Below are 27,603 nucleotides of genomic sequence, written 5' to 3' on the forward strand. Positions count from 1 at the left end.
TGTAAAACAGGAGCAGTCAGTTTATTCTTTAGAAACATTCTGAAGATATTTCAAAATATTATGGAAAAAATGCTTTGGAAAAAAAAATGGCTTTATGATTCCTTAAATCCCACTTTGAGACTCAAATATTTTAAAATATTTCAATATTAAAGTAACTTTTTTTTTTTTTTTTTAGAGGATATCAGATCTGTAAATTCAATTAATGTCTGTGATTTCTCCTGAATATGAAGGGAACCTACAAAAAGGATAGAGAGAGAATATTTACAAGAGCATGGACAGGATAAGTCAAAATGGCTTCACACTTAATGAGGGCAAGTTTAGATTAGATATTAAGAAGAAATTTATTATGAAGGTGGTGAATGACCAGCACAGATTGCCCAGAGGAGATGTGGGTGTCCTGTCCTGGGAAGAGCAAAGGGCCAGGTCGGATGGGGCTTTGAGCCACCAGGTCTAGAGGAAGGTGTCCCTGCCCATGGCAGAGCGGGTGGAACGAGATCATCTTTAAGATTCCTTCCAATACAAACCATTCTATGATTCTCTGCTTTTTCATGGGTTATTCTACTGTTTGTATCAAATCAGAGATTTAACCTTTTCATGTCTTCAGGGACTCATTGGAGTATTGATGCCTTTTTTCTCTCTTTTTTCTTTTTTTCTTTTTTGTTTTAAGTGAAAAATGGGATAGCAATAATTGCTTATCTTTTATTGGAAAACTAGAAGAGTTAGTAACTACTATTTCCACAGAATTTAATATAAAAAGACAGTAGTTGGCCAAGTGCAGAAAGGTTTTCCCTTGCATTCCTTAATTAAAAATACACCTAGCTGAAATCCTCCATATGATTCTACCCTGAAATACATGTAAATTATATTCAATGTCTACATTTTCTCTTTTACCTAGTGGATTGGAAGCAATGTGTGATACCTAAGAGGTATCACCTCTTCCACTTTTATCATATGCTCTCTTGGGAAGAGCTGTGTCTAGCAATGTTTGATGACCAGCACAGACAACATTGAAGTACTTCAGTAAAGAAAAATTAAAAATAAATCAGAGTTAATTTTATTAAGCACAAGCTAGGTGAGACACCTTCTTTATTTTTAATGCTGAACAATTTGAAATAGGATTTTCTGAGATCTCCTTTTTGTTTGGTCCAAAAGGCAGGATTTCTGGCTATGTTACCCTTAGCATAATTCAGGGATTCCTTCAGTACAATCATACACCATAACTCTTGATATGATCAAGAGCAGTAAACATAAGATGTGATAGGAGGTTTATTTCAGACAGGAGATTTGGTTTATAAAAAATAGTATTTTCAGAAGCAATATTTCTGAATTATAATATTTTTCTGTCCAAATATCTTAACTACCACCAGGAAATACATAAAACAAAAGTCAATCAAACCTCTGACCCTTTTGACTGGGATTATTTGGAAAAATAATTCTGGCAAAGGTAAAACACTTTCCCTAAGCCTATTCCTACTTTCAAAACATATTAATTTCATAGCATAATAACCAGCACCTAATTTGCAATGCTGATACAAAACCACCTAATTTTTCATTTCTCTACAAACTGTGCATGTTATTGTCTTCAGCTGATAAAGTGACTTGAATGCAGACCCCTAGTACATGCTATCATCAACTCACCCACTCCTCTGACTCGAGAGCTCACGAGAACCCTAATTGAATGTACTTGTCTGTATGAGATAAACTAATTAAATAGTAAAAAGATGTAAAGATTGCATACTTCCATGTACCATGTTCAGGCATCACAAAGTATTCCTGAAATTTATATTATATTTTGGTATTACAAAGCACTGTACACCTTACTCTCTCAGATTATTCCCTTTTGGGACTGAAAACTATGAAAACACTCTGATTTCAACAATCTTCCAAGTCTGAATATAGAGATCAAGGAAAATAAATCTGAAATATTGGAAAAAAATATTAAACAGGAGATTTACCTTAGTTTCAAATGCTTAACTGCTTGAGACTTAAAATCAGGAAAGTAATTTTGAAATGTGCATGTAGAGCATAGGACTAACTGGTGAAACTTTCACTCAATGGGAGTCATTGGTTGTATAATTTAAAATAATTTTGGAAAGAGAGTAACAGTAAAGCAGGAAGGAGAGAGTCTGTAAGGATCAGATTCTAAGCTGGAGATAGGGAAGTGGGAGGGAGAAACACACTTACTATTTTTTCTCGCACTGCTTCCACGTGGTCGGTTCCTGGCAAAGGTGCTGTTTGAACAGGAATTTCTTCTTCCTGAGCTTTTTCAGCTTTCAAAATCTCTTGTGAAATCCCAGTTGTCAAATCCTCTTTCTTAACATCTTGCTCCTTAGCCTGCAGTCCCTCATAAAGTGCTTCAACGTCTGCTTTCTTTTCAGTAGCACGGTCTTTAATCTCAACTGTAATTTCTTTCTTTTTGTCTTCTGGATGTGTTGTGCTCTTTTCTGGGAGCACAGTTTCTTTATCTTCTTCCAGCATGCTTAGGGGTTTCTTTTGGTCTGCAGTTGTTATTGTAGGAATTTTATCTGCTGAAGGAGTCTTTGACAGTTTCCCTCGCTGAAGTTTTGTTTCTTCTTTTTGACCCTCCTCTTGGATTTTATCCACTGATGAAGTTTTCTTAATTTTTTCATGTTGAAGCTTTATATCTTTCTGAATTCCATGTTGGATTTTATCAATTGAAGCTGCCTTTGGCAATTTTATCTCCTGAGGTTTTGTATCTTCCCTCTGAGCTGCAGGTTGGATTTTGTCAGCTGACAGTGCCTTTGCCATTTTCATCTGTTGGAGTTTTGGGTCTTCTTTCTGAACTCCCTGTAAAATTTTGTCAGCTGAGGGCATCTTTGCCAATTTTGCCTCTTGAAGTTTTATGTCTTCCTTCTGAACTCCATGTAAAATTTTATCAGCTGAGGATGTTTTTGCCAGCTTTGCTTCTTGAAGTTTTTCATCCTCCTTCTGAACTTCATGCAAAACTCTGTCATAGGAGGCTGCCTTTGTCAGTTTTGTTTGCTGAATCCTTGGGTCTTCTTTCTGAGAAGCATGCTGGATTTTATCAGCTGAGGGTGTCTTGACAAGTTTTCCCTGCTTAGGTTTTGCATCTTCCTTTTGAATTCCTTGCTGGATTTTATCAGCTGACAATGTTTTTTCCAATCTCCCCTGCTGATGTTTTGGAGCTTCCTTCTGAACGCCTGGTTCTTCCTTTGGTTTTGCTGCTGCTGGAGTAGGTGGTGTGGAAGTCTTCTGAGGGGAATGTGAGACAGCAGGCACAGGCCGTTTCTGAGGAGGAGCAGGTGGTTTGGATGTTGGTTGTGAAGGGCCTGTTTTCGGAAGTGGCACCTTGCCCATATCTCCAAGTTGTCCTGACATTGCCCTTTGGGTCTGGCAGTTTAAGCACAGCCATTCCTGTACCTGTGATACAATAAACATGAAATTACTTATTTGAAAAAGTAACAATAAAATCATACAGTGTTTTCAGCTGATACAATTGAATTCTTTCAATCTGAATGCTATGCATACTGGTAAGTTATTTCTTTTCTTTCCTGCTTTTGCAAGAAGATCCATAGCACCATTCCAGAAATTGAGCATATCAGCTTCCAGAAAGCCAAGATGAACAAATATAAAAAAGGCACTGTGAAAACTAAGAACAACAACATTTTTCCAAAGTATTGATGACCTATATGTGCAAAGTTTGCTTACTTATTTCTAACATGTATTTCTTTCTAAAGTCTCTATAATCTATAAAAGGTCCCTATAGTTTTGCAAGCCTGAGAAAAAGGGGACCAACTGGCACTCATGGCTTTCTGTGTTTCTCTTAGGAAATCCCCTCTTGAGGTTTTATATTGGTATCTGTATAAATTTATTATGGCTATAACTCAACAGGAAGATCACCTCTGCTCATTTTACTGCTAAATCCCTGCTGCACATGGCTCCTTTTACTGTTCTTCCCAGAAAATCAGAAAAAGGACAAGTGCTTCTATCTGTGCAAAAGATCTCATTGCCAGTTGCCTAGCTACTACATGAGAGGAGTAATCACACTGTTTCCAGTGGGATATAGTTTATAGTTCCTTTAAAATAGCAAAAGAAAATTTTAAGCACAGAAAGCCATTGAAAGGAAAGAAAAAAACAGACTCTTCTGAATACTAGAATAGCTAATGAAGATTTACTTCACTAGTGCAAAATGAGCTTCACTGGTGGATAAGTGGCGTACAGTGTACAATAAAATCTACATTTAAAAACAACTGATCAGCTATTTTTATAAGTGATATATAAATTACAAGAAACACAGAAGATACAACAAAAATCTTAAGTAAGAACAGCTCATATGGGCTAGCTTTGTGGAAATGCAAGTAAGGAGAGGCAAGTTAATGTGTAAAATTGTCTGACAAATTTTGTTTCAGGCACAAGCAAAGAAAGAATTTACACATTATCATTCAGGTGATCAAACAATTGTGTCATGTATTATTCTACTTTTATAGAAATGACCAAACGAGTGAGCATCCTAGTAATTGACACAAAAAATATTTAATAGTGCCCGATAATATTTTTGCAATAAGTTTAGCAGCTGAATCAGCTGTGTCCTCAAACATTTACTATATCTTTTGCAAATCCAAACTGAATGTGAAATTATATTTAATAGTCTGTATCAGACTATTAAATATAATTTAGGCTTAGTTTTTCTGTTGAAAAAGGAATTTAAACATAATACTCCAGGATCTATTATTCTCCACCTTAGGACTTAAAGTGCTCCAAGTACACATCATTTGTTTGGGAATCACTAATTAAGAAATACAAGTATTTTTTATTTTTTTTTTTTAATGAATGGGCAAAATATAACTCATTTTTCTGGAAAATATCTCTTTTAGATGGGGTTATTGGAATTCTTACCATAGTTTCCTCTGTTTTCCTAGAAAACAGTACTGGCAGCCATAAATAGTTGTGCACTGTCTTTTATAAACTGAAAATAGAAGCAATGCTCCAGGAAACAAATTTGCCCCACAGAATATCATGATATTATCATTAGAAGTCTGCAATGGACTAAATATACTAGATAACATTTAAAGACTATTGAAAAATGACTACTGAAAAAAAGGATCCAATTTTATAGTAGCTTTGATTGTTTTCTTATGAAGTTTGTGGAGATCAATATAAAAAAGTTGTCAAAATAATTATCAGGGTTTTTTTTAATTTATTGGAGGGCTGAAAATATTTTAAACCCACAAAAAGGGGGCAGGTTTTGCTTTGTCCATTCAGCCTGAAAAATGTTCATTTCCCAATGTAAGCAGAAAAAATGCCATTACTATTTGTGCTAATAGAGTTTCAGTCAGAACACGGCATGAGAATAAGACAGTACTTAAATGTACTAAGCTTCTCAGAATCTAGCCTTAGCCATCCCTAATTACATAAAAATATAATGAAGTGGCTTTTGCCATGAAATAATCCATGATTCAAAGACTGCATACAGATATTCTTTATGAACATGTTAATTTATACTTTCAATTCACATGTTCTTTTTTGCAGTACCATTTGTTTTACCTGTTTTATTTTAATTTCCTTATATCCATATCCATTTCTAGGGTCTCTATGTTTGTTTCTTTTCTATCTACATTTGGTGGTACATCTACACTTGGCTATTCTCCTAGGTCTGCTGATTATACCTCTCAGTTGCAACCTACTCACTGCTCATACACTTGCTTCTTCTCAGATTCATCATCACTTCCCCTTCCCTCATTTAAATCCTTCACAGACTCAGTTCTTTGAATGCCTATAACAACTTTAGCAACTTTAGTAACAGTATTAAGTGTTTAAAGCCCAAAACAGTTACCCAGTCACTGCTCGCTGTCCCTATCTAGTGTCTTTTCCCTGGAGTAAATCTCTGCAACTCCAGTACTATTCTTTGTGCTGGTAGAATGACATACTATATGGAAGACATGGTAGAACTCTTAAAAAGGAAAATAATGGCAATTAACATGAGGAAAGGAATTTGATGAATAGCAGGTTGGCAAAATGTATTAAATTTTGTCAAAAGATGGAACTCCCAGACTTGCCTCTCTGCCATAATGATATAAGTAATAATAGGGAAATAACCTGGAATTGTTCACATACCCAGTGATTTCATGAACCTTGTCATTGTCCCCTATGACTTTTTCTATATCTGCATATATTTACCACTTTATTTTTCTGTGCCACTGTATAAGCATTGCATACTACTCCACATCTATGTGTATCATATAATGGTTTTTCATTATCATGCATATATTTGGTCACAAAAGAGCCTACAAAAATCATCTTATAGCACCAGGCCTCTAGCTCCTGAGTCTCTGTCAGAATGGTTCTCTGTAAAATCAAATTTTGTACCATGAAGTCATATGCCTCAGTCTTAGACTTGTCTTTTCCTCAGTTAACCTCATGCCCTGAATGCAAGCTTTTTCCTAAGGCTACCTCTTCAGTTAGTCTGTCAACCCAAATTTATTAGTACTTGGGAAATGGACATCATCTTCTTTTAGCAGTGTTCACTAGATAAATCCTCTTAGTTCTTTACAGAATTCTTCACACTCTTTGGTTCCTGAATTGGCCACAGACATTGTGATTGCCATTACAAGTGATACAAGTGCTTTAATATCCTGAATCCATGCTCTCTCCCTATGTCTTCAGCAACCCTGACAACCCAATATTGCTGGACAAACAAAGGATCTATGTCACAATGTTCTCCTCACTCAGTTTTGTAATAATCAAATGCCATTACGAAAAGGGCATACATTTAACATTCATTGGGAATGTCTCTTTTTCAGTCATCAAGCAATAGCTCTGCCCTGCTTGCTACAGAATGGCCCTTTCTGTAAACAAAAGGAGTGAAGGAGCTCTTCAAAGGCTCAGCTCAGAGTTTCAGGTGTCTGATTCAAGTCCTAAGCACACCTGAGAGTCCTCAGCTCAGTTTCATTGAGAAAAAGGCTGCTGAGACAGTATTTTAGATAAAGTCAGGTGATGTAAGAAAAAAAAAACAACAAAAAAGAGTAAAACCACATAGTGTAACAGGGAGAAAAAAATCAGGACAAAAATATACTGACATGAAAAGGTACAAAGCCAAAAGGAAAATACAGAGAAGTGGATGGTAACAACCCAGCAAGTGCAAAGGTTGGCTGGTATGTTCCAAGGAGATGGAGAAGCTGATGCTTGCTGACTTGACTGGTCTGGCCAGCAGACACTATTCAAAGGCCTCACTGAGGTGGTGAGTATGTTAATATTAGCAATTCTTTATTGGTATCTGTCTGCTGTGTGTATTCATCCACAAATTGCTCTGTACTCCTCAAGCCTGTATATCCTCCTTGCTTGTGTCGCTCTGCCTGTGGTACACATTGCCTGAACAAAATGCAGAGGGGGAGGCTACATTCCCATCCAGAATGGGAATGCTGGCCTCAGCATTGCTTTGGGATGTGTGATATACAAATTCAAATCCCACACAAACTGAGGACTTAGATCTCCTGTCTCTAGAAGAACTACTCAAATTGCCAGACCTGTGTATAAAAAAGTTACCACCTATGCCACACAGATTGATAGAGAAACATAAATATTCAGAGCATGACCACAAAATTAGATCTGTCAGAAGAAAAAAATATTTTAAAAAATTACTAAAATCCTACATGCTCTCTGTCCAAACAGTATTAGGCAGGCAGGAGGTAACTGTCTAAATGAAGCCAGTTTGGCAGACACAGGGTCCACAGTGGAGCCTCTATGGCATCCAGAATTAGAAAAAAATACAGAGAGGTTTTCACAGATACAGTGTCTGTGGAAGTCATAGGCAGTTTTCTGGGCTCATTCTCCTGAATTTACACATAAATTTTGTCTAAAATGTCACTTAGGATCTTAAACTTATTTTTGGATTCCACCCTAAGTGGAGAAATGATGTGCAAACAAATGCTTAGTCAGATGGCTGATTTTTGGAGAAAAGGTTAGAAAAACATGGCTAATTTAACCTAGGGAAATGAATCCCACAAATATGACTTATATGGGAGGAAAGGTATATTGGCTGCAAACCAAATGGATATTAGTTGTCCATGGAAAAAATTAGCTTTAAAATTAGAACACCTTCCTTGCCAGTAGTGATTTGAAGTTTGGAGTATGATACAATAGGAGTTTGGTACAGAGAAACACAGTTAATTTCAATATATAAGATTGCCAACAAAATCACTCAATGATTCATGAAACCCTACCAGTTTTAAAAACTGCACTTCTGATATAATAATCATGAGCAGAATGCATTATATCATTAGCATTAAATAGATCCACAGAATTTAGCTGATATTAAACATCAAGGTGTCTTTTAGCCACTAAAGAGAGATCATAGAAATCCCAAAAAACTGGTTCAGCTTAATTTAAAGAAATTTAAAAAAAAAACCCTGTAAAAATCCCTTCAGAACAAAAAAAAGTTTGTCAGCAGGAGGAGGAAGGGACTTCTTTTTCAGTTTAAGAATGTATTTTTTTATTTACTAAAGTTGCAACCAAGGTGAGATTGTTATCTGAACAATGCAAAACAATATACCATCTTTTATCTTTTTATCAGAAAAAGAGTTTCTGTTTGTGAGGAAGATTAAGTTATCTCAGGCTGCCATTATTGTTACTGATATGTTTACTTATAAGCCATCACAACTATGAAATAAAATAAGTTATTTTTATTTATTTTTTTCTTCCACACCAAGTGATAAAGGAAGAGAGTTGTAAATTCTGCAGCAGACTACCAGAAAAGTACAAAGGAATTGGTGTTTCTCCCATGAGTCAATAATTATCTGCTCCTTAACTTAAAAGGGTTGGGATTGCTGAATATTTGACTCAATTATGTACATATGAAACACAGAGCATGACAAGACAAGGATGATTTGCTCCTTCAAGTGATGACAATTCTGAAATGTGTATACCCTTACCATACTTCAAGATACATCTTAGCATCTTCAGAAAAAGCTCATTTTTTGTGTTTTTTCAGCAATTCCTCTGTTGTATGGGAATTTTTATTTTAGCAGTTAAATTTAATAAATAATGGGATTTTTATGTGTATAGTTCCTGTGTATACTTTAATTTCCCTTAGTTATTTTGCTGAAATCCCTTAGAGGCTTAAAATTATGCTGTCAATGCATAAAAATGTATCTCTAGTGTATATCACCATCACAGATGCAAAAGAACCAAAACTGTGGAAAAATAACTGCATTTTTATTGAGAAGGGGTGAAGAGTACTGCATTTGTTTTTACTCTGCATCTTACTGCACTGTAAGACGTTTGGTGTTTTTTTTGTGCATCATTATAACAAGATGATCAAAAGCTAAATAGTTTGTGTTGGCAGGTTTAGCTGTAGGGGTGCTGTTGCCCAAAACGAAGTCACGATCTTTCCTCCCCTGTCTTGCACAGAGAAATTCCCATCGAGCACTTCAGTACTCCTGGTAACTTCTTCTCTTACCATGACAAAAACAACTCCAGTGAAGGAAAAAACAATAAAGTGGATATGGGCATCATTCAAAGGCCAACCTTTTGTTTATTAAACAAAATATTTTTGAATATTGACTTTTACAATGAAGTACACGTGAAAATCAGCTGTCCTTACAAGTCAATGACTATACAATTGTCTTATTAAGCAATCTTCTAACCTACTAAGTCCATCTCAGAGTGGTTTCTATATTATTTTGGTATCTCATTTCACTCCCAAAAGCCACTGCAGATAGAGAATTTACTGGCAGGATGAGAAGCTAATAGTTATGAAATAAACTTATTTCACTGTATATCTGACAATTAGAGTCAGATAAAAATTATTTCAGAAACACTCTCTTTCATAAGTCCTATTAAGATAATTCCTAGTTTAGATGACTAAAACAATTTCTGTTTGCTTGCATATGTGACAAATGACCATGCTGTTGTGCATTAATGAATAGAAGCACGTGACCTCTATTAATGCTATTCTTAACTTGCTTTGATGGAATTGTCATTCTTAAAGATTTCTGTAGATCCTACAGACCAACGAAATCCAAGGTTGTGTTAGTGTCTGAAGTCATAATTCTATGGTAAAAATACAGTTTTATTAAAGAGTTATTTTATAAACTAGTTTAGTCAGAGCTTTAAAAATGTTAGGCTATTGTAATCCTTCTTGGCTATATGTAGATGTTGAGAAGCTTCACGGTGCTCCTTTGTACCCTTTATTACAACAGTCTCAAAGAATAATTGTGCCTCCTAGCAGCTGAATCACTATTTCCCACAAACTGGTCAGCAGAATTCGTGAGTATTCCCATCCCACCATCGCTATTATTGGTTCTGAACTGACAAAATGTCTAGTGTCACAGATGGCACTAAAACAACAAACAACACCATCCCCTGAAGAGTTTGTGATCTATTCAATTCTGTGTTCAATGCTGGCCTTTTACAGACAGTCTAGAGAAAATGGTTTTTGTTCAAAAACTAGATCTTAACTATGGAACTAGGCTCTGTAACAAAAAGGAGAACTGTTTCTTTTATTACATCTCACAATATGTATTTAGTTATAAACTCCAAACGTAATCTTTCTATCGGAACCTTAATGGATCATACTTACAAACACCTTAATCATTCTCTGTAAAAACTTTTTATTTTGGTCATCCCCAATAGAAATACAGAGACAACTGATATACATCATTGCTCTAAAAAGTAATTTTCCATTTTGTTTGCTCTCGCAAATCAGATAATCCTAAAACTAACATGTGCAATTCGCCCCAAAATTATGCTTTGAAAAATCAAAAATCTCTGGTAAAACAGATTGAAATGTGTGTCTTTTGTCCCCATTTTACCTATTAATGCATTGATTTTTTAATGAAGAGGGATCTATATGCTTCAAGTGAAATGCTATCAACAGAGATGTAAATACTTAAAGAATAAAAGGTGATTTTTTTTTAATTTTTTTTAATTTTTTTTTAGCTCCTAGCTCCATCCAATCTCATTTAACCTAAATTCTAAACGCTTAACTGAGGACCTAAAGTTACTACCCTGGCTACTCAGATTCATTCAGCAGGCAATGGGATGTTCTCTCCATATATGAACAGTGTTGGTGGTCTGACTGTTGTATCTATTCCTGATTAGGGAGAGAGCCTGCAGCAAACCATGCTCCACACGGACCTCACTTCAAGGATAAATGTAAAATTTGCTCAGAGCCTCCATTAAAGTCTAAAGATAAACCCTTCTTAAAATAGTAGCCTGAAGAAAAGACCTAAATCTGTAATCTGATACTTAATAAATGGTCTGATATTCAAAAGCTTTAAATACCTGAAGACAGTTCCACCGACTCTTTTCCACTTCTCAGTTCATCTCTTCTGCTTGAATCTTTTCAATCACAATCACAGTGTATATGTTTTATCACTTATTTTGTATTTACATGGCTTTATAATTTCAGTTTATTAGCAATGATTTATGTATAATGTTTTCTTTCAGTTTCATGTGAAAAGTATCTGAATTCTTTAGGTGCCTGAAAATGAGGGGGACAGGCAAAGAAACAAGCAGAGAAAAAAATGAGGGATAATTCATAGTAAAGGAAATATACTATTCTTGATGAAGAGAACACATGTCCAGCAGAAAGGGAAGGAAGGTCCCTTATCTGGCTTTGGAAAATTATTTAATTATTAGCTACAGATACAGTAAGAGGTTTGCATGTAACCATTCTCTGATACACTGGCAACTGCCAGGTAAATGGATAAAAGGAGTAAAAAAAGGAAAAAAGATATGACATCTGTGCAGAATGACCATGGCTTTGTTCGATATGGGATGTGCACAGGCCTTCCAGCAGCTTCTTCATCTCTTCCCAATGGGCATTTTTTCTAAACACCCAAAATGAGGAGGTGAAAACCACACTGACCTCCCTGCCATGGGCAGTGTGCAGAGATGGCAGAGCACCAAAGCACAGAGAAAGTCACTGCCTGGTTTTGCAACACATGGGCAGAAAAAACTTTATCATCACCTGTGGACATTTTCACTGATAAGAGGCAAATTCCCCAGCCTTGAGGCAACGCAGTATGAAGTCTAAGGAAAGGAAAGGGGAGAGATGAGGTGCAGGTGAAAAAGAGAAAAAAACAGCTTTTAGTCTTTTGGCTACATCCTCCTTTGAGGTCGCTGCTCAAAGATGTGGTGGGAGACAGCAGTGACACATTTCAAGTGACAATAATATTTTCTGTATGTCCTCTTCATTGTTTTGACCTTGCACTTTCCTGCCTACAATTTTGCTTCGTGACATCACATGATAGAAAATACTAGAAAGATTGTCTTAAAAAGGGATATACCAATTAGTCAGCAAGAAAATCCTGTCAAAAATTGTGAACCAAAAAAGGTGAGCATGCTGTGTTCTCCCATAGTTTGGCAAATATGTACAAGAAAAATTAAAAATAAAATACTTTTCTTAAGAAACTTCAGACTAATATTAATTAAAAATTATTCTTCTCAATATTTTGTACAGAAAGGAGTGCAATCTGTTTAAAAGTATAACATATTGTGATGCTATAGCATGACTTAAAGCAGATATTTTCTTTATGCTTAATGTGCAAATAAATCCTATATACTCCTGCAATCACACATAATAAGCTTGAATTTACTTTCAAGAGACACCAGGAAATTAGGCAAAGAAAATAGCAAATAATCTAAACCCATGTAAATCTGTCTAAAACAAAAGTACTGCTAATTCTCAATATAAGTATTAAATATAAGAGGAAAAGACAGTTCTTAACTGCTAAAGCAAAACAACTAAAAGAACCCAAAAAGAAATCCCCAAAAAAACCCCACCCTGTGAAATCTGGGGACTTTATTTTCCTGTCTTATTACTATCAATAAATTTTTCATAGCTCCTTGGAAGTAAAGGCAAGGCCCCAAAATACTGACTTGCAATGCATGTAATACACACATTATGATTGAAAATTACTTGTTTTATCCTTCTAAGTTAAGTTTTTCACATGTCTCAAAATACCCACAGTACTACAAAGTGGGGAAAGAAAACCTTCACAAACAGTGAAAAATGAAATGCCTCCAAAATTACCTCATTGCATTCCATAGTTGGACTTTCACTTCTTTTTGCTATCTTGAGAAGGAAAAAAATCCTCTCAAATCAACTCAGTCAAATCAACAAGTCAGCTCAGGTCTAATACTAATTACACAATTACTTATATAGTTAAGTTGATTCAGAATTTCTCCTTGATGAGAAGACAGAGGATCCCTCCATACACCTTCAAAAATATTTCATGGAAAGGGCAAATCCATAATTTTACACTCATATATGCATGAATGATACATTGACATCCAACACATACAGATGTATGCAGCACACAGGAAGCCAAACAAACTTATATTCATGGGGTTTTATGTCCAGATTGGGCAGTTATTGTCAACAGATTAGATTCTCTAATGCTAAAATCCTTCTAGTTTCTCACAGTTTTCTATTCTCAACCTTTCAGCATTTCTTAGAAAGACAGCCAAATGTATAGGGGGAACTTCTCTAGCTTCAAAGATTATTGTTCCAATAATTTCTCTATCCATTGAATCTTTTTCATGTTGGCTCTTACATGGCATAAAAATTTAAAACCACAAGCTAGAGAAAATATGAATTTTAATCATACTTACCTTTTCAAAGAATTATATTAAAACTTTTAAAGTATAATATCTAAAGGAAGTAATGCAAGACCAAGATGCATGTGATACAAACTCAGCACTTTCCCACACTATGTAGCTGAACTGTAAATGGGTGTTACACTCACAGTACCTTTTGGCAAAAAGAATCACAGTTACTTTGGCATGAAAATGGCTTTTGATTTAAACTACACAACACTCTACAACAATAGTGCTAAAAATATAATAAATACGGCTCTACTGTGAAAGAACACATTTTCTATTTGCATTTATTGTATTCTTCTTCTTCTTCTTAATTATTATTATTACTATACATAATGTATTCATACTTAATAGTTTTGTACCTTATGCCAGGTTTGAAAAACCTTATTCTTGTGGTTAATATTTGTATCATTCTTACAATGGCAGCAGAAACTGCTCGGAAGCTTAAATTTTATCTTGAAAGCATGGCCTATCTTGAACCATCTTTTAAAAGGGTACTTGACACTAAAGTGTCCTTAGTAAAACTTTCAGATAAATTAAAAATTGTTGAAGAGTTTTAGAAATATTTTAAAATACTTTTAATATAAAGTGTTACTGGGTTCTAAACTGCTCTTTTCACTCATTTCAGAAGAGCACAGTTCTTTTACTTTACTTCTAAACCCAAAATATTAACATCTGTCACAAAAATTTTAATTCTCCAAACCTTGGACTGAATTCTGTATTTTTATCCCCTATCGAAAAACTCAAAGTGGCAAAAAATAACCCTTAACATAAGCAGAAAATAAACGGATAAGAGCAACATTCATTTGAAGTTTTATGCTGTCAAATGTATTGCTGATATGTAAAATAGACTGATCTTATTTTCTTATTAAAAGTCAATTTTCAAGTCTTAATTAATTTAAAAGCATTTGCTCAATCCTTGAAATACTCTTTTAAAGAACCTGTTTACATCATAAATAACATGATCTAATCCTCAGTCTTCCAGGATGACTGATACTAATGTCAGCTTCTAATTAATTTAATTGTATGTTCTCTTATAAGTAAAGAAGAAACATCTGGAGATAACAATGACAAAGAAGTCAATGTGAAAAGTAAAAAACTCAAAAAAACACCAAATGAAAAAATCTCCCAAAAACCCCACCTCAAACCCCAAAATTTCCTCCTTATCTTTGTTCTGCAGGCAATGAAAGCCCACACATGGCCAAGGGAATCCTGATGATGAAAGTAAGGATCTCACCCAGACAGCACCTCCACTTTTCTGTGTAACAATTCTGAGCAAAAATGTTACAACCATTCTTATTGTTCTTTTATTCTTCTTCAGAGACAGACCTAGAGCTTTCTGCTACTTACAAGCTCTCCATTCACCTCTGGATACTCCTATAATGAATGGTCTAAAACCAATTAAATAGCATTTTATAAAGAAAAAAAAAAAAAGACCCAAATAAAACAGTGGGATTGATTTTATTGGTGATTTCTAAATCTCCTTATTTTCCTAAGATTATCACATATTCCACCAAAAAAACCAAAAAGAATGAAAAAACCCAAACCCACCAACCAACCAAACCTACCCAAACCAATCAAAAAAAAAAACCAAACAAAAAAACCAAAACCAAACCAAAGCAAAATAAAAAACCCATAACAGTCATTTGGTAAAACTGTCCAAAATAATTTTTTAGTTCTTGGCTTTATGGCACCTGAACAATTTAATTACTTCATTCTCACCTTATTTCATAATTTATAAAACCAGGATATGATTTTTTTTTTTTCTTCTAAAGAAATATATCTTTAGAATAGAAACTTACTCATAGTTTTATGAAACTGTATAGCTTAAATTAGGAATTCACACGTACATTCTATTTTTTGATCATATATATCATATAAACAAATTTAAAAACAACAAACTTTTAGTAAAATATGCATCTCCCTGAGTAAAAACAAAAAAAAAATCAATTATACCATAATTTAATAGAAATTTTAAATAACCTCAGAAAGCAAGAGTCTTTGTCAACATGGATTGTGGAAAGCTCCAAATACACAAGCATAAAGAGTGTATTCCAGAGATTAAAACTCCAGATGTATGGCACAGAGAATCCAAATTGCATCCTAAAACACAACAAAAATTATAATATCTGTATTATAGTCCATGTAATCAATTCCCAAGCTTTTGACACCAGAATAATATGCAGTCTGCTTGTAAAATGAGCCATTTATGGAGCTCTCTTCAAAAGAAGAAATTTGCTCATAGGCAATGAAGTGGAAAGTTCACATCTGTCTTCAAGGGCAGATCTGGAAGCAGTTTCCAGTGTGCAGAAGTGAATTTTTTTGTACATTAAAGCAGTTAAAATTATGTCCTGCAATCATCTGCAGTTAATATAAACCCAGTACTTCAGAAATAATCTTTTTTCTTTATAGATGGAACTTGGATACAATCATTTAAATCATTCTACCAAAACAATTAAGCAGACTTCTTTTCTGAAAAATCTCGAGTTTCTACTGCTGTTTTCAGATATGATGTAGTATAAATTTAGAATTGTGTAAGCCAAGTAAAAAAAAAATAATTGCAACAGAAAAGTGTTTATATTATGCTTGTATCTGCAGGAAAAGAAAAAAAAAGTGTAAATACTAATTCAGCTGACTTCATTCCACAATGATTTTTGGGAAGTGAAATCATACCCAAAATGTCCACCTAGATTCATAAAATTTGCCATCTTAAGTTTTTGTAAGAGATTATATTGTTGATTGAACATTTACCTCTGTAACCAGTCTGACAGAATAACTTTAACTTGCTTCATTCATTTATTAAGATTTTGCTTCAATCTCCCTGATTATGCTACATTAGCACTTAGAGAAAACATTATCCTTTAATGCTTCATTAGCTACTTCTCCATCATAGTTAAAAACGTACATTACAACTATAATGTATTATAGTAAGTGTGTATCTCAGCTAGTATGAGCTCTTTTCAGTTCTCTCTTTGTAATAGAGTATTTGCCCAATAAATTCTTCATGGGACATTTCATCTTACAGAACTAATTTGTACATGGTGCCTAATATTGCCAAAGCATTCCTTATAAATGACTTACGGAAATAGTATTGCTGTCAATAATCATTAATGAATTTAATTGATAATGGAAGTAGGAAAACAAAGCCATATTTGCAACAAAACTGAGTATTTTATGACAAAAGTTTACCTAGGAAATTGTAGAATAAACTAGGCTGAACACATGAAGACAGAGAAGTAAGCTTGGTTTTGTCTGGATTTACGTAAAAGCACTCCCTGAATTAAATCAACAAACTACATGAACTAATTTTAAAAAACAGACACACAAATAAAAGTAGGAAATGGTTTAAGGGTTTAATAAAAACTGAAAAAAACAACAAAAGTCAATAATTGCAAAAGTTGTGGAAAACAGTCTGTACCACAGTGCAAGGCCTGACAGGATGAATGCTCACAAACAGGCATCGCAAAAAGAAAACCCAGCTGCTGGAGGAAGAAACACAGCAAAATCCAGAGGGCTTAGGTGGTTACAAGTTTACAAAAAACCACATTTTACTCTCATTCCATCAATAATGACCACTCTCAGAAAAAAAGTGATATTTTAAAAAAGAAATGAGTGCTGCTCTATTTATCATGGTTTGGTAACCACTTTGTGTTACATAACAGCAATAAGTATGGTAAAAACACATGTAAATAAAAATGCTTCTCTGTGGGACTGGCTAATCTGCCTTTAGAGCTTCCTCCCTAAAACCTGATGAACTCCCTAGGAAGTCGTATGTTTGCTAGTTTGACTTGAAAAACATGTCATTGTTGATCTATTGTAGAAGGATTCTGTCTACAAAAGCAGGGCATGAAACATTATCATGGAACCACAGGCCCAAATAAAAATTTTCAAGAGCTTATTTTTAATATGAATCTGTTTTAATCAATATGTCAGGAAATGAACCATTTTCAAAGGGATATCCAGAACATGTATGCTTGATAGAGTCTTTTGTGCCACCAATTTGGAAATTAACTCACCAAGTTTTGAGAATTTCTGAAGGTAAGAAAATATGTCATACTCAGTCTTAAGAAAAAGACTATAAATAGATAAAAGACATATTTGGAGTTCTAGAACTTATTAAAAGACATATTAAACATAATGAAGCATTTCAGACTCAAGCTACTTTTCTTAAATCACACTCAATAATGTGAATGCAGTTTATATTTGCTGCCCCAAACCACCCACAACCCCCCTCAAGCTGGTCCAGGTTGATTCTACTTGGTTTCAACTCTCCATGCTTATCTGGAAAGTGTCATAATTTAACATTTTTCTTCACAATGATGAAAGGCATAAAATATTTCGAAAATGTCTCATGAAAAAACTGCACAACCACATCACATTTATATATCTGAGCGTATTTTTAATGAGCCATTTAGAAACAGCTAAGGGGACCAAAAAAAAACTATAGAATGTGCAGAGTAAATGAACCTGGAAAATGCCATTTGAGGGCAACAGAAAGATCACATTTTAGGGAGCTCAGGGATGTCCTACATATTTTGTGCTACTTTCTATTCTCATTACAATTTGATGACTTTCACAAAAAAAAAAAAACAGTTTGTGATGTTTTTTGTTGTCATTTTGTCATCTATGTGACAAGAAGGCATTATGAATTTGCCATTTTCTATACCTTTTACAATAATTTTTACAAGAATAAATTGTACCAACATTGATGGCTGACAGTTTATCACTCTGAGCACAGATCCACGAGATAGGTAGGCAGTATCTGATTTTAATCTCACATTATCCAGTGAGATTTACAAGTGTCCTCAGTAAAACTGAGACCTTTGCCAATTTATGCAAATGTCATGTTAGATATAAGTAAACATGAGGGTAATATACAGAGTTCAGATGCAAAAAAAACCCCAGAGAATCTGGTGCCACAACAAGTGAGGTGCGAATAAATCTCTTTTCTTCAGCTTTTCTGTATGATCTAGGCTATTTATCAGAAGATCAGTTTCTAGAGGCCTGTGTTATGTTTTCTAAAATATTATTCCTTTTTCAGACTCCCCCATTCTTTCTTCTGTTTTACACAGATGAGGACAAGCTGCATTTAGATAGTTTGCTCATTTCAGGATGTCAGAGTCCTGCTCAGACTTTAATTCACAATGCTCATAAGAAAAGGAATCATTATAGCATTCTTTTCAATAGTCAAAGTGTATTTGGAAATTTGATTTATTGGGACTGTTTAGGGAACCAGACACAAGCCCAGCAACTGATCTTTGGTTTAGTGCCTGTATTTACTTTTGTGCCTTACTCACATTATTTTTGAGGAAATTAAATTATATATTTGTAGAAAAGGAAATGTCCCAAAAGTTTGATGATAAATGGTATAAACCCCTTCTTTCTATGGTATTACAGAAAAGTGGCAGAAAAAAATGTATAGATAGAAGGACTCCTTCTAAGGCCTTTTAAAAATTTTACATAGGGACAATGTGGCCATATAGGTATTATATAAGTCTGTTGAAGTTCAGCCAAAACAGATGACTTAAAATTAAGATATAGAAATGTTTCTAAGGTAATCAAGTTTTTCTGTGCAGAACCTGTGGAAAATGTAAGATTATTTGAACTGCAGAAGGATTAACTATTTCATGAGTATAGCAAATTTCAACTAAAGTTAATTATATCTGTTCCACCCACAGTGCCTAAAGAGAATATTTAACATGCTTTGTGTTTTAAAGTGCTAGAAGGACTACTTTCGAAGGCTACTCAGCCTCTCTTCTGGAAAATATAATAAAGAACAAAGAAGCACAGAACTGTAAACCTATCTCTCCCTCTTCAAGTGTAGGAACACAATCTGAGATAAAAGAGAACAGATGTCAGTGGGACATTAATCTTACCTGTCTTGAAATACCTGAGATAGGTACAACTAACTTTACAGGGTATGAAAGAATCATACTTCTCATAAACACACATCATTGTCTTGTTTATCTGTTTAATTTAATACAACACAGGCCTAAAACATTTTAAGAGAGAAAATTAGATGTTAAATCTGTACCCTGCTTAGCCATTACAGCATTTCTTCTCAAGGTACGAGTTGTGCTGTTTTGGCTGTCAGCCTCCCTAATGGTCAGGGCCCCATGGCCCCATCTTAAAACAAATGGGTCGATGTTTGTTCTCTAAAACTGAGTTCAGGTGGCACAGCAGAGCTCCTGTCTGTAAGCCTCTGCTAGCCCTTTCCCCTAAAAGCAATTTAGCCCAAACAAGAATGACTCCATCCAGACTGGCTGTGGCAGTATTTTGCAAGCTATTATGCAAATTATGACGTTCAACTGACCCGTACTGTTTTAAATTGTTGTATGCTAAAAACATTCCAGGAAACATGCTGATCAACAGTACAAGCAGTTTCAGTCTATAACTTGTTCCACAACTCATGATTAGTTTACTAATAGTTTATATTGCTTATGGTCTCATTACATCCACTGCGTCGGGAAAGAGCATAATTTCAATACAGCAGTAAGACTTTTTTTTTTGTACTATTCCATTGAATATTTCAGTGTATCCAGGAGAAATTGGCAATTGTTATATCTGATCAGCTTAAGCATTGTAGCTGAAAATAAAAACAGACAGATTCTTCCTTCTAACTAAGAATAGTTTAATTCTGAATGAACACTGAATGAATTAACTCATATTTAATTTGATACAAATTAATGATAACCTCTAAAACAGCATAGCATATATTCTTGGCATTACAGATCAACTCTTAAAAGAGCATATAGTTCGGTCATTACTACAATTTGCAAATTGATTCTTAATTGTAAATTCTTATACTTCCATGTTGTTCAGTCCTGTTTAATTCTTCAATTTATGCTTATGAACAACTTTTTGCAATGAATTACAATTTAATTTTATGTCTGTGAGAGTTCTCCCATGATTCTCTGACTCCATTTTCATGCAAGAGTTGTGAGAATCTTTATTAAATTGATTATTTTAAACACCTGTACTGAAAAGGATCAAAATGTTGCAATCGGCTCTTACTGTAATAACAACTATTTGAAATCAGGATTCAGATTTTCTGGACTTAATCTGCCTCTAGCATATGTAAATTTAAACTAAATTCAGGATTATAAGAACATTTTGAGAGATGTACCAAATGTAAAAGACAAACCATGTCACTTAGTTGCTGAGTTTAGCTCTCTAATACATGATAGTATAGAAGAAATTCTAGACTTGCACAATTAGAGTTTCTATTAGAAATTCTGCTGTTCAGGAAAAAAAACCCAAAACAATCCATACCAATCAGCCAATCTGTCCCTCCCCCCACCCAACAAATAAACAAAACAAAGAAAAAACAAAACCAAAAAAAGCCCACAACCAAAACCAACCCACAATGAAGAAAAATAAAGATGATAACCTTGGCTACCTGCCTGAAGAAATATACAAGAGGTAGAGGAAGTCTTCAGTAACACCTACATATAATTTGGAAACTGTCTTGACTGTAAACAGTGAAAAATCCAATAAACAGTGGTTGAACACTTCAACTACTGTTCATGAGAGCCTTATAGCATGGGGAGAATGTGAAGCTGAGCGAGTAAATGAAAAGTTTCTGAATTTCTAATTACAGTTATTATTTTTATTTACTTTTCCATTTTTTATTGATTCATTTTACTATCTCAAATTATCTTGAAAAATTAAGGCAAATAATATTTTAGCATCTCTTTCTCAGAAGCATTCATATATTATTGCAAGTCCAAGAGCCTTCAACCCCAGAACATACCTGTAGCATAGGACATTTCTCTAGTTGGAAATTTTATTTTCTCTTCTTTTTATTCACTCTGCTAGGATAACAACCTTCTTGACAACATGTTGTTTTGTCAGGTTAGTCATGGCTCATTGAAATGAAGTTCAACAAGAAGTTCAGAGGTCATTGAAGAGCAGAGTCAAATGTACGTTTGTAACAGAATTGATTCTGACTGAAGGTAGAATTCAAATCAGCTTTACAAGGATATTCAGAGACACACAGGCATCAGCTTATATTTTATGTGGCTTTACAAGAGATATGGTTATAAGTCATACTTAAAAAATAGGTTAGAACTTCTAATAAAAATTGCCAAATGTAGTATTTTACATTATCCTGTTCCCTTGTAGGGTATACCTTTTAGAGTATATCACTGGTTTTTTTTCTAAATAGAAAAAGAAATGCTGAAAAAATTTGAATATTTACATATGTTAATCTGTCTGCAAACACCAGCATGAATGTATAATTTCCATTACAAATCAGAGCTAAACTAGTTTATTCTTACAGCACAAAACCTACAGAATCCAGTAACAGTCATAGCATTCATAATCAAAGGTGTATCAGGATGAATAGAAAGTGTGATTAAGCATCTCTGAAAACAGTTTGTACAATGCAGTGTCTTACTGAGAGCGTGCACTGAGTTTTTTACATCTGACATGCCACAAAATGCAATTTCCCAGTAATTCTTAGGAACAGAACACTTAGCTTCAACAGAAAACACTCCAAAGAAATTCTAGGATTCTAGGGAGACATTAAGGTTTAGCATCTCCTTTGTTATTGCTCAGACAAGTTAAGGTTTTGCTTTTTTCTACTCCTGTAGAAAGTGACTGTCAGGAGCAGGATTTCACTGTTTCAGCCATCTGCTGATATGTTTTTAATGAAGCCTGAAAGAGTCATTCACACATATTTCTTGCTGTTGAGATAGGATCAGAGGAAAGCACTTCAGACTAGAGAAATTTCTTGTTCACTTCTGCAAGAGGTAAATGGTATCTAAGGTTTCTTTGAGGTACACCAGGACTGGAATCACTGACCTATTCATGGAGATGCACAGGGCTTGAGCCACTCTGTGACATCACCTGAATAATTTACGTGTTACATCATAAAATGTTTAGTCATTAACATGAACAGTATTCTAAGTCAGTCAAAAAATGAGTATGCTAAACATGTCTCTAGTTCCTATGGTTTGTCTCTCTTTCCTATGAAAAAGACAAATATTCTATATGATAAATTTTTAATAAATAATTCTGTCATCACTTGTTCTATATGATCAAGAAATATCTACATATTAATGCAGCCTTAGATATCAAAGAGCTACACTTATATTTTTGAATGTAAAAAGAATTTTTAAACTCATTTTGACGATGTTAATCTTAAATTAAAATTATAATCCTAAAAAGAATTGAAATCTACCTCAGACTTCATGGAAATTTGAAGAATAAACCTTCACTTGAACCAGGTAGAGATTAAATATAAAACTGTTTCTTCTAAAGCATTCCAGAATATCCAGCCTGGGAATATTTAGTAAAAGTCTAGAGACTAATGTAGTAAAGGCTTCTTGCCTGGTTTCAAATGAATCTTTCTCCAATGTTTTTGTCATGTCTAAAATTTGAAATCTTTTTGTTCCCATGAAGTAGTTTTTATAATTACTGTCCAACTGTAATCTTACTTTCTTGTTTAGCCAGCATTCAGAAAATATTAACTCACTTCCCCTCTAAAGAACTTATTTGATGTTTATTTAAGCATTTAATTTAATTCAGCAACATTTCCCTTAAAGTCTTCAGAAAGTCTCTCTCTCTCATTGACATGCACAGAAAGAAAGAGGATGAAAACAGTGAGAGGAAAAGATAAGTGCACTAAGAACTTCCATTTCCAGAAGGGTGTTATGAAAGGCACTGATTAATCTTATGTGTCTGAAGTGACAGCCAATGTGCAAAGAAATGATTACTTAACGCTGATAGAAACTGTCAACCAACAGGACACTTAAGGAATATTTTTGTGGTGCTCAGAGAATAACTGACAAACTGCTGCATAGGGATGGGAAATGTGTATGTTCATGTAAAAAAATAGCTTTATTTTGTATGTTGAAATCCTGTTTTGAGTGATTCTTTTTGGGGAAAATACTTAAAAATAAATAATGATAATGTAATTTCTTCATATTGCCAGAATGTGAAAAAAGCCACATATGTAGAAGTGGAAGATTCCACCTTCTACTGAGAAGTCTTTTCACGAAAAAATATGCAGTAACACTCCAAACCACAAAAAAGGAGCTGGAAGATATGAGCCAGTATCCACAGATCACCTGTGCCTTCTGTACTGCAAACAAGCAAAGAAAGAATGGCACTCTAACATGCTTGAAATGGTATTAGGTACTTCAGTTTAGTCACCTCAGTCCTAGTCTAGAGCTCTGAATTCACATCAAGAGCTCACATTGAAGGGTATTCTTAGTGGTACCTCTCTAGGATACCCAATTCCCTCTCTAGGCTCCAACAAGTAGTTTGACTGGATCTTCACTTACTCTAATAGGAGGATGGACACCTATTTGTAGTCAACTAAATTTAGAGATAGTAATATTTATCTGAATCCCACCCAGTCTCAGTGAGCACTAGGAACAGAATGGGAAAACTCAGCATTTGATCCAAAATCCTTGCCATTTCTTCACTGAACTTTGTATTAAAAATGTACATCAACTATACAAGTTGTGATCTCAAATTCTTTTTAAGATATCAAATTAAAATCTTAATAATGCTGAGTTAAAATGTTCAAATATAATTCAAAATAAGAACAAACCCCAGAAATGATCCTACAAACATTGACAAAAAATAAGTGAATAGAAAATAAGATCTAAAATGCAATCTCACAAGTCTTATTATTCCTTGGTGTAAAAAGTAGTTACATTTCTACATCAACTTCTGTTTATGAAGCAGTAGTGAAAAAATTGTTAAAAATATCCTACGTTATAGAAGAAAACTCCTATGTTATATAAGAAAATTCCTGTAAGAATTTACATACAAGGATTCACATATAGCAGTGAACACAATCATGATATGGTGCTTAATGATGAAGTTCTCATTAGATAAACTCATGTAACTACCAGCATATGCACTTTCAGCCCACTGCAGAAAAATTAAAACACAATAGTTCCTTGTGACTACACTACTACCAATGTTTAGTCAAATGCATTTCAATATAAAGAAAGGATAAGATGAGAATGTTGTTATAAACAATGAAGTTATTGCTTGCTGAGCTTAGCTTCCCACTGTGGCCACACCACATGACTAAACGTTCATCCCCATTCTGACTGAATTTTAAAATGTCTTACAGTCATCTATTTAGTCACATTTGTAACAAAGTTGTGTTATCATCAGTTAATGCTGTTATGATGACATAAGCTAACTCATTAAAATGCCATACTAACTTATTTTCAGTCATTTAACAGTGGATATTCAATACAGAATCATAGAGATGTTCAAGTTGAAAAACACCTTTAAGGTCATGGAATCCAACTGTTAAGCCAGCACTGCCAAGTCTGCCACTAAATTATGTTCTCAAACATCACATCTAAAAGTCTTTTAAATACCTCCATCCATACTCCAACACTTCCCTGGAGAGCCTGTTCCAGTGCATGACATCCCTTTTGGTGAAGGAATTTTTCCTGACACCCAATCTAAACCTTCCCTAGTGTAACTTGAGGCTGTTTCTTGTCATTTTATCACCTGTCACTTGGGAAAAGAGACCAACCCCCGTTTCACTAAACCTCATTTCAAGGAGCTGTAGAGTGCGTTAAGGTTCCTCTTGAGCCTCCTTTTCTCCAGGTTAAACACCCCCAGATCCCTCAACTGTTCATTAGACTTTTGCTCCAGACCATTCCCTAGCTCTGTTCCCTTCTCTGAACTCTCTCCAGCACCTCAAGATCTTCTCTGCAGTGAGGGGCCCAGAAGTGGTGCCAGGACCTGAGGTGTGGCCTCACCAATGCTGCATACAGGGGACAATCACTGCCCTGCTCCTGCTGGCCACGCTGTTGCTGATACAGCCAGGTTGCCATTGGCCTTCTTGGCCACCCGGACACACGCTGGCTTGTCTTCAGATGGCTCTCAACCAGCATCCCCAAGTCTTCTTCCACCAGGCCACTTTCCAGCCAATCACCCCCCAAGCCTGGAATATTGAATGGAGTTCTTGTCACCCAAGGGCAGGACCTGGCACTTCAGCTTGTTAAACCTCAATGCCACTGATGCTAGCCCATCAAACCAGCTTTTCCAGATCCCTCCAGAGCCTTCCTGATTCCCACCCATTTTGGTGTCATCTGTGAATTTACTGAGGGTGCACTCATCAAGCAGGCTGAGTACTCAAGCACATGGAAAGGCACCACAGCTCAGCTGATCTTCGATTTGTCAAGCTGATACAATTCAACTTATGTTCATGTTCATGTGTTTGAGCACATTTTAGAACTTATTCTAAAATAACGTAGTCCTTTACCAAGCAACTAGTTTGAATAAACTGATCAAGAAAAAGAATTGTCCAAGAGAAAAACTAAAATCAAATATGAGAAATGTGGTATAATGCATCAAAAGACCTGTTCTGTGATGAAATTGTAATCAAACAACTGCATGCTGATGATCAAGACTTAGTTATCAAGCTGCCTGAGGTACATGTCTTAATTAAGATAGCTACTGAACCTAGCTGACTTAGGACCAATACAAACTTTCTTGAACCAATGAACTTACTGGCTGATATTATGAGTCATAAAACTGTCTTAAAAACAACAGCACGGTGATTCTGTATTTGGAAAAGGATGTGATCTCATGAAGCATATCTGTTGCAATTAAATTTTTCAACATATACAAACAATAGAAAGGTCCATTTTGTACTTACACAGGGGTTTTTTTGGCATTTCAGCACCAACAGATGTCATGAGGTAAGGAAGCATGTGGCATCAATGTGGCAATCCTATCTCAGAGCACAGAGAGCCTGCAGAAGAGCTTTTGTAAATGTCTAAACCCACACTCCCTTGGCACCTCTTTTCTAGTGTAATGGTCTGACCAACTTCTAAGTAGGAATAGTGCCATGATAACAGATGGATAAAAGTGTAGGCAGCAATAGGAGCATGTACCCAGTATATTTACTGAGACTTAGAAAACCTATCCAGAAATGACTCAAGTGACTGAAATAAAAGTCTATGGTCAGAATGGTTTGCCAATAACAATTAATCTCTTGCCTCAGTTAACATTTCAAAGTACATACATTCTGCCCTTTCTAATTTAGGGATAACACAGTAGGAAAATAGGCTTTACAGTAAATATAAATCATGCTTTAAGTCTTATCTGACTTGAGGGTGTTGCATTCTGCTGGCAGATCTGGGACTGTTGCTGTAGCTACCCCAAACAAGATTGGGACAGCCTTGGAGATCTTTATTTACAAGACTTCTTAGGGTGAGTACTGCTGTTTTATCAGCACTTTAGTCATCATAGTAATTGCTGAGCTGGCCCCTACTGTGCTGCAGATGAGGAAGGAAGGTTGCTATTTTCAGAATTCTCTGAAGAGGTATTTGTGCCCTTTGACAAAGTGGTTTTCCACCACATTATGTAAAAGCTTTTCAGACTAGCAGGAGGAAGCCTCTAATAGCTCTTGAGAGACACAACTGCCTCGATTGTCAATAGAGTAAGGGGTTTTCTACTCAGATTTTCAAAGTCTGGTTACAGGAAACTGCTACAGGAAATTTTCCTGACTCTTTCATCCAAGGTTTCAACATTAAATCAAATAGGACTCTATCCAGACAAAGATCAATTGATTAAGCCAAAAAGAACGCACTCAAAAAAACCTCCTCAGCAGTGCCTGCTCAGAGGGCAGGCAGCTGTGAGTTTATCTCTGCACAGGGAAAGTGCTTGCTTTTTTCCTGCCAAATGCAGATCACTATTCCATTATATGAAGGAGACCAGGCAGGAAGCTGGTATCCTTCCACAGTTATCAGTCTGACAGCAGTACATGAAAAAACAGAATGAACTCTGCCCTCAAAATAAGACTCACAGAAATTAAATTTGTGTGTACCTCAGCATACAGTGCAGCTGAAATTCCATTTCTAATAAACTTTAACCAGAACTCTACAACAATATAAAATGGAGTGGCATGGGACAGAGGAAGGAAGAGCAAAAGAGTTATGAAAACTCTTGTACTGTTCTCAAAAAGCATACAGGACATTTATTAAAAAAAAAAACTTGCCTTCCGGAAAGCTTTTATGCTACAGCACACGC

The 27,603-nt window shown here is 35.0% G+C and overlaps 1 protein-coding gene across 8 annotated transcripts in view; it reads right to left on the reverse strand.

Moving 5' to 3' along the window:
• Positions 1-27,603, reverse strand: part of PCLO (piccolo presynaptic cytomatrix protein) — a 328,066-nt gene that overhangs the window by 177,966 nt on the left and 122,497 nt on the right. For all 8 annotated transcript variants that reach the window (XM_088054917.1, XM_088054916.1, XM_088054918.1 and 5 more), the window contains exon 4: positions 2,185-3,402. In XM_088054917.1, coding sequence (XP_087911043.1) covers positions 2,185-3,402 — 1,218 coding nt within the window. The remainder of the gene's footprint in view (positions 1-2,184; positions 3,403-27,603) is intronic.

Source organism: Pseudopodoces humilis, chromosome 5 (genome assembly GCF_049639895.1).
Source record: "Pseudopodoces humilis isolate 2021_Gansu_Grassland_sample_001 chromosome 5, ASM4963989v1, whole genome shotgun sequence".
Classification (NCBI taxonomy): domain Eukaryota; kingdom Metazoa; phylum Chordata; class Aves; order Passeriformes; family Paridae; genus Pseudopodoces; species Pseudopodoces humilis.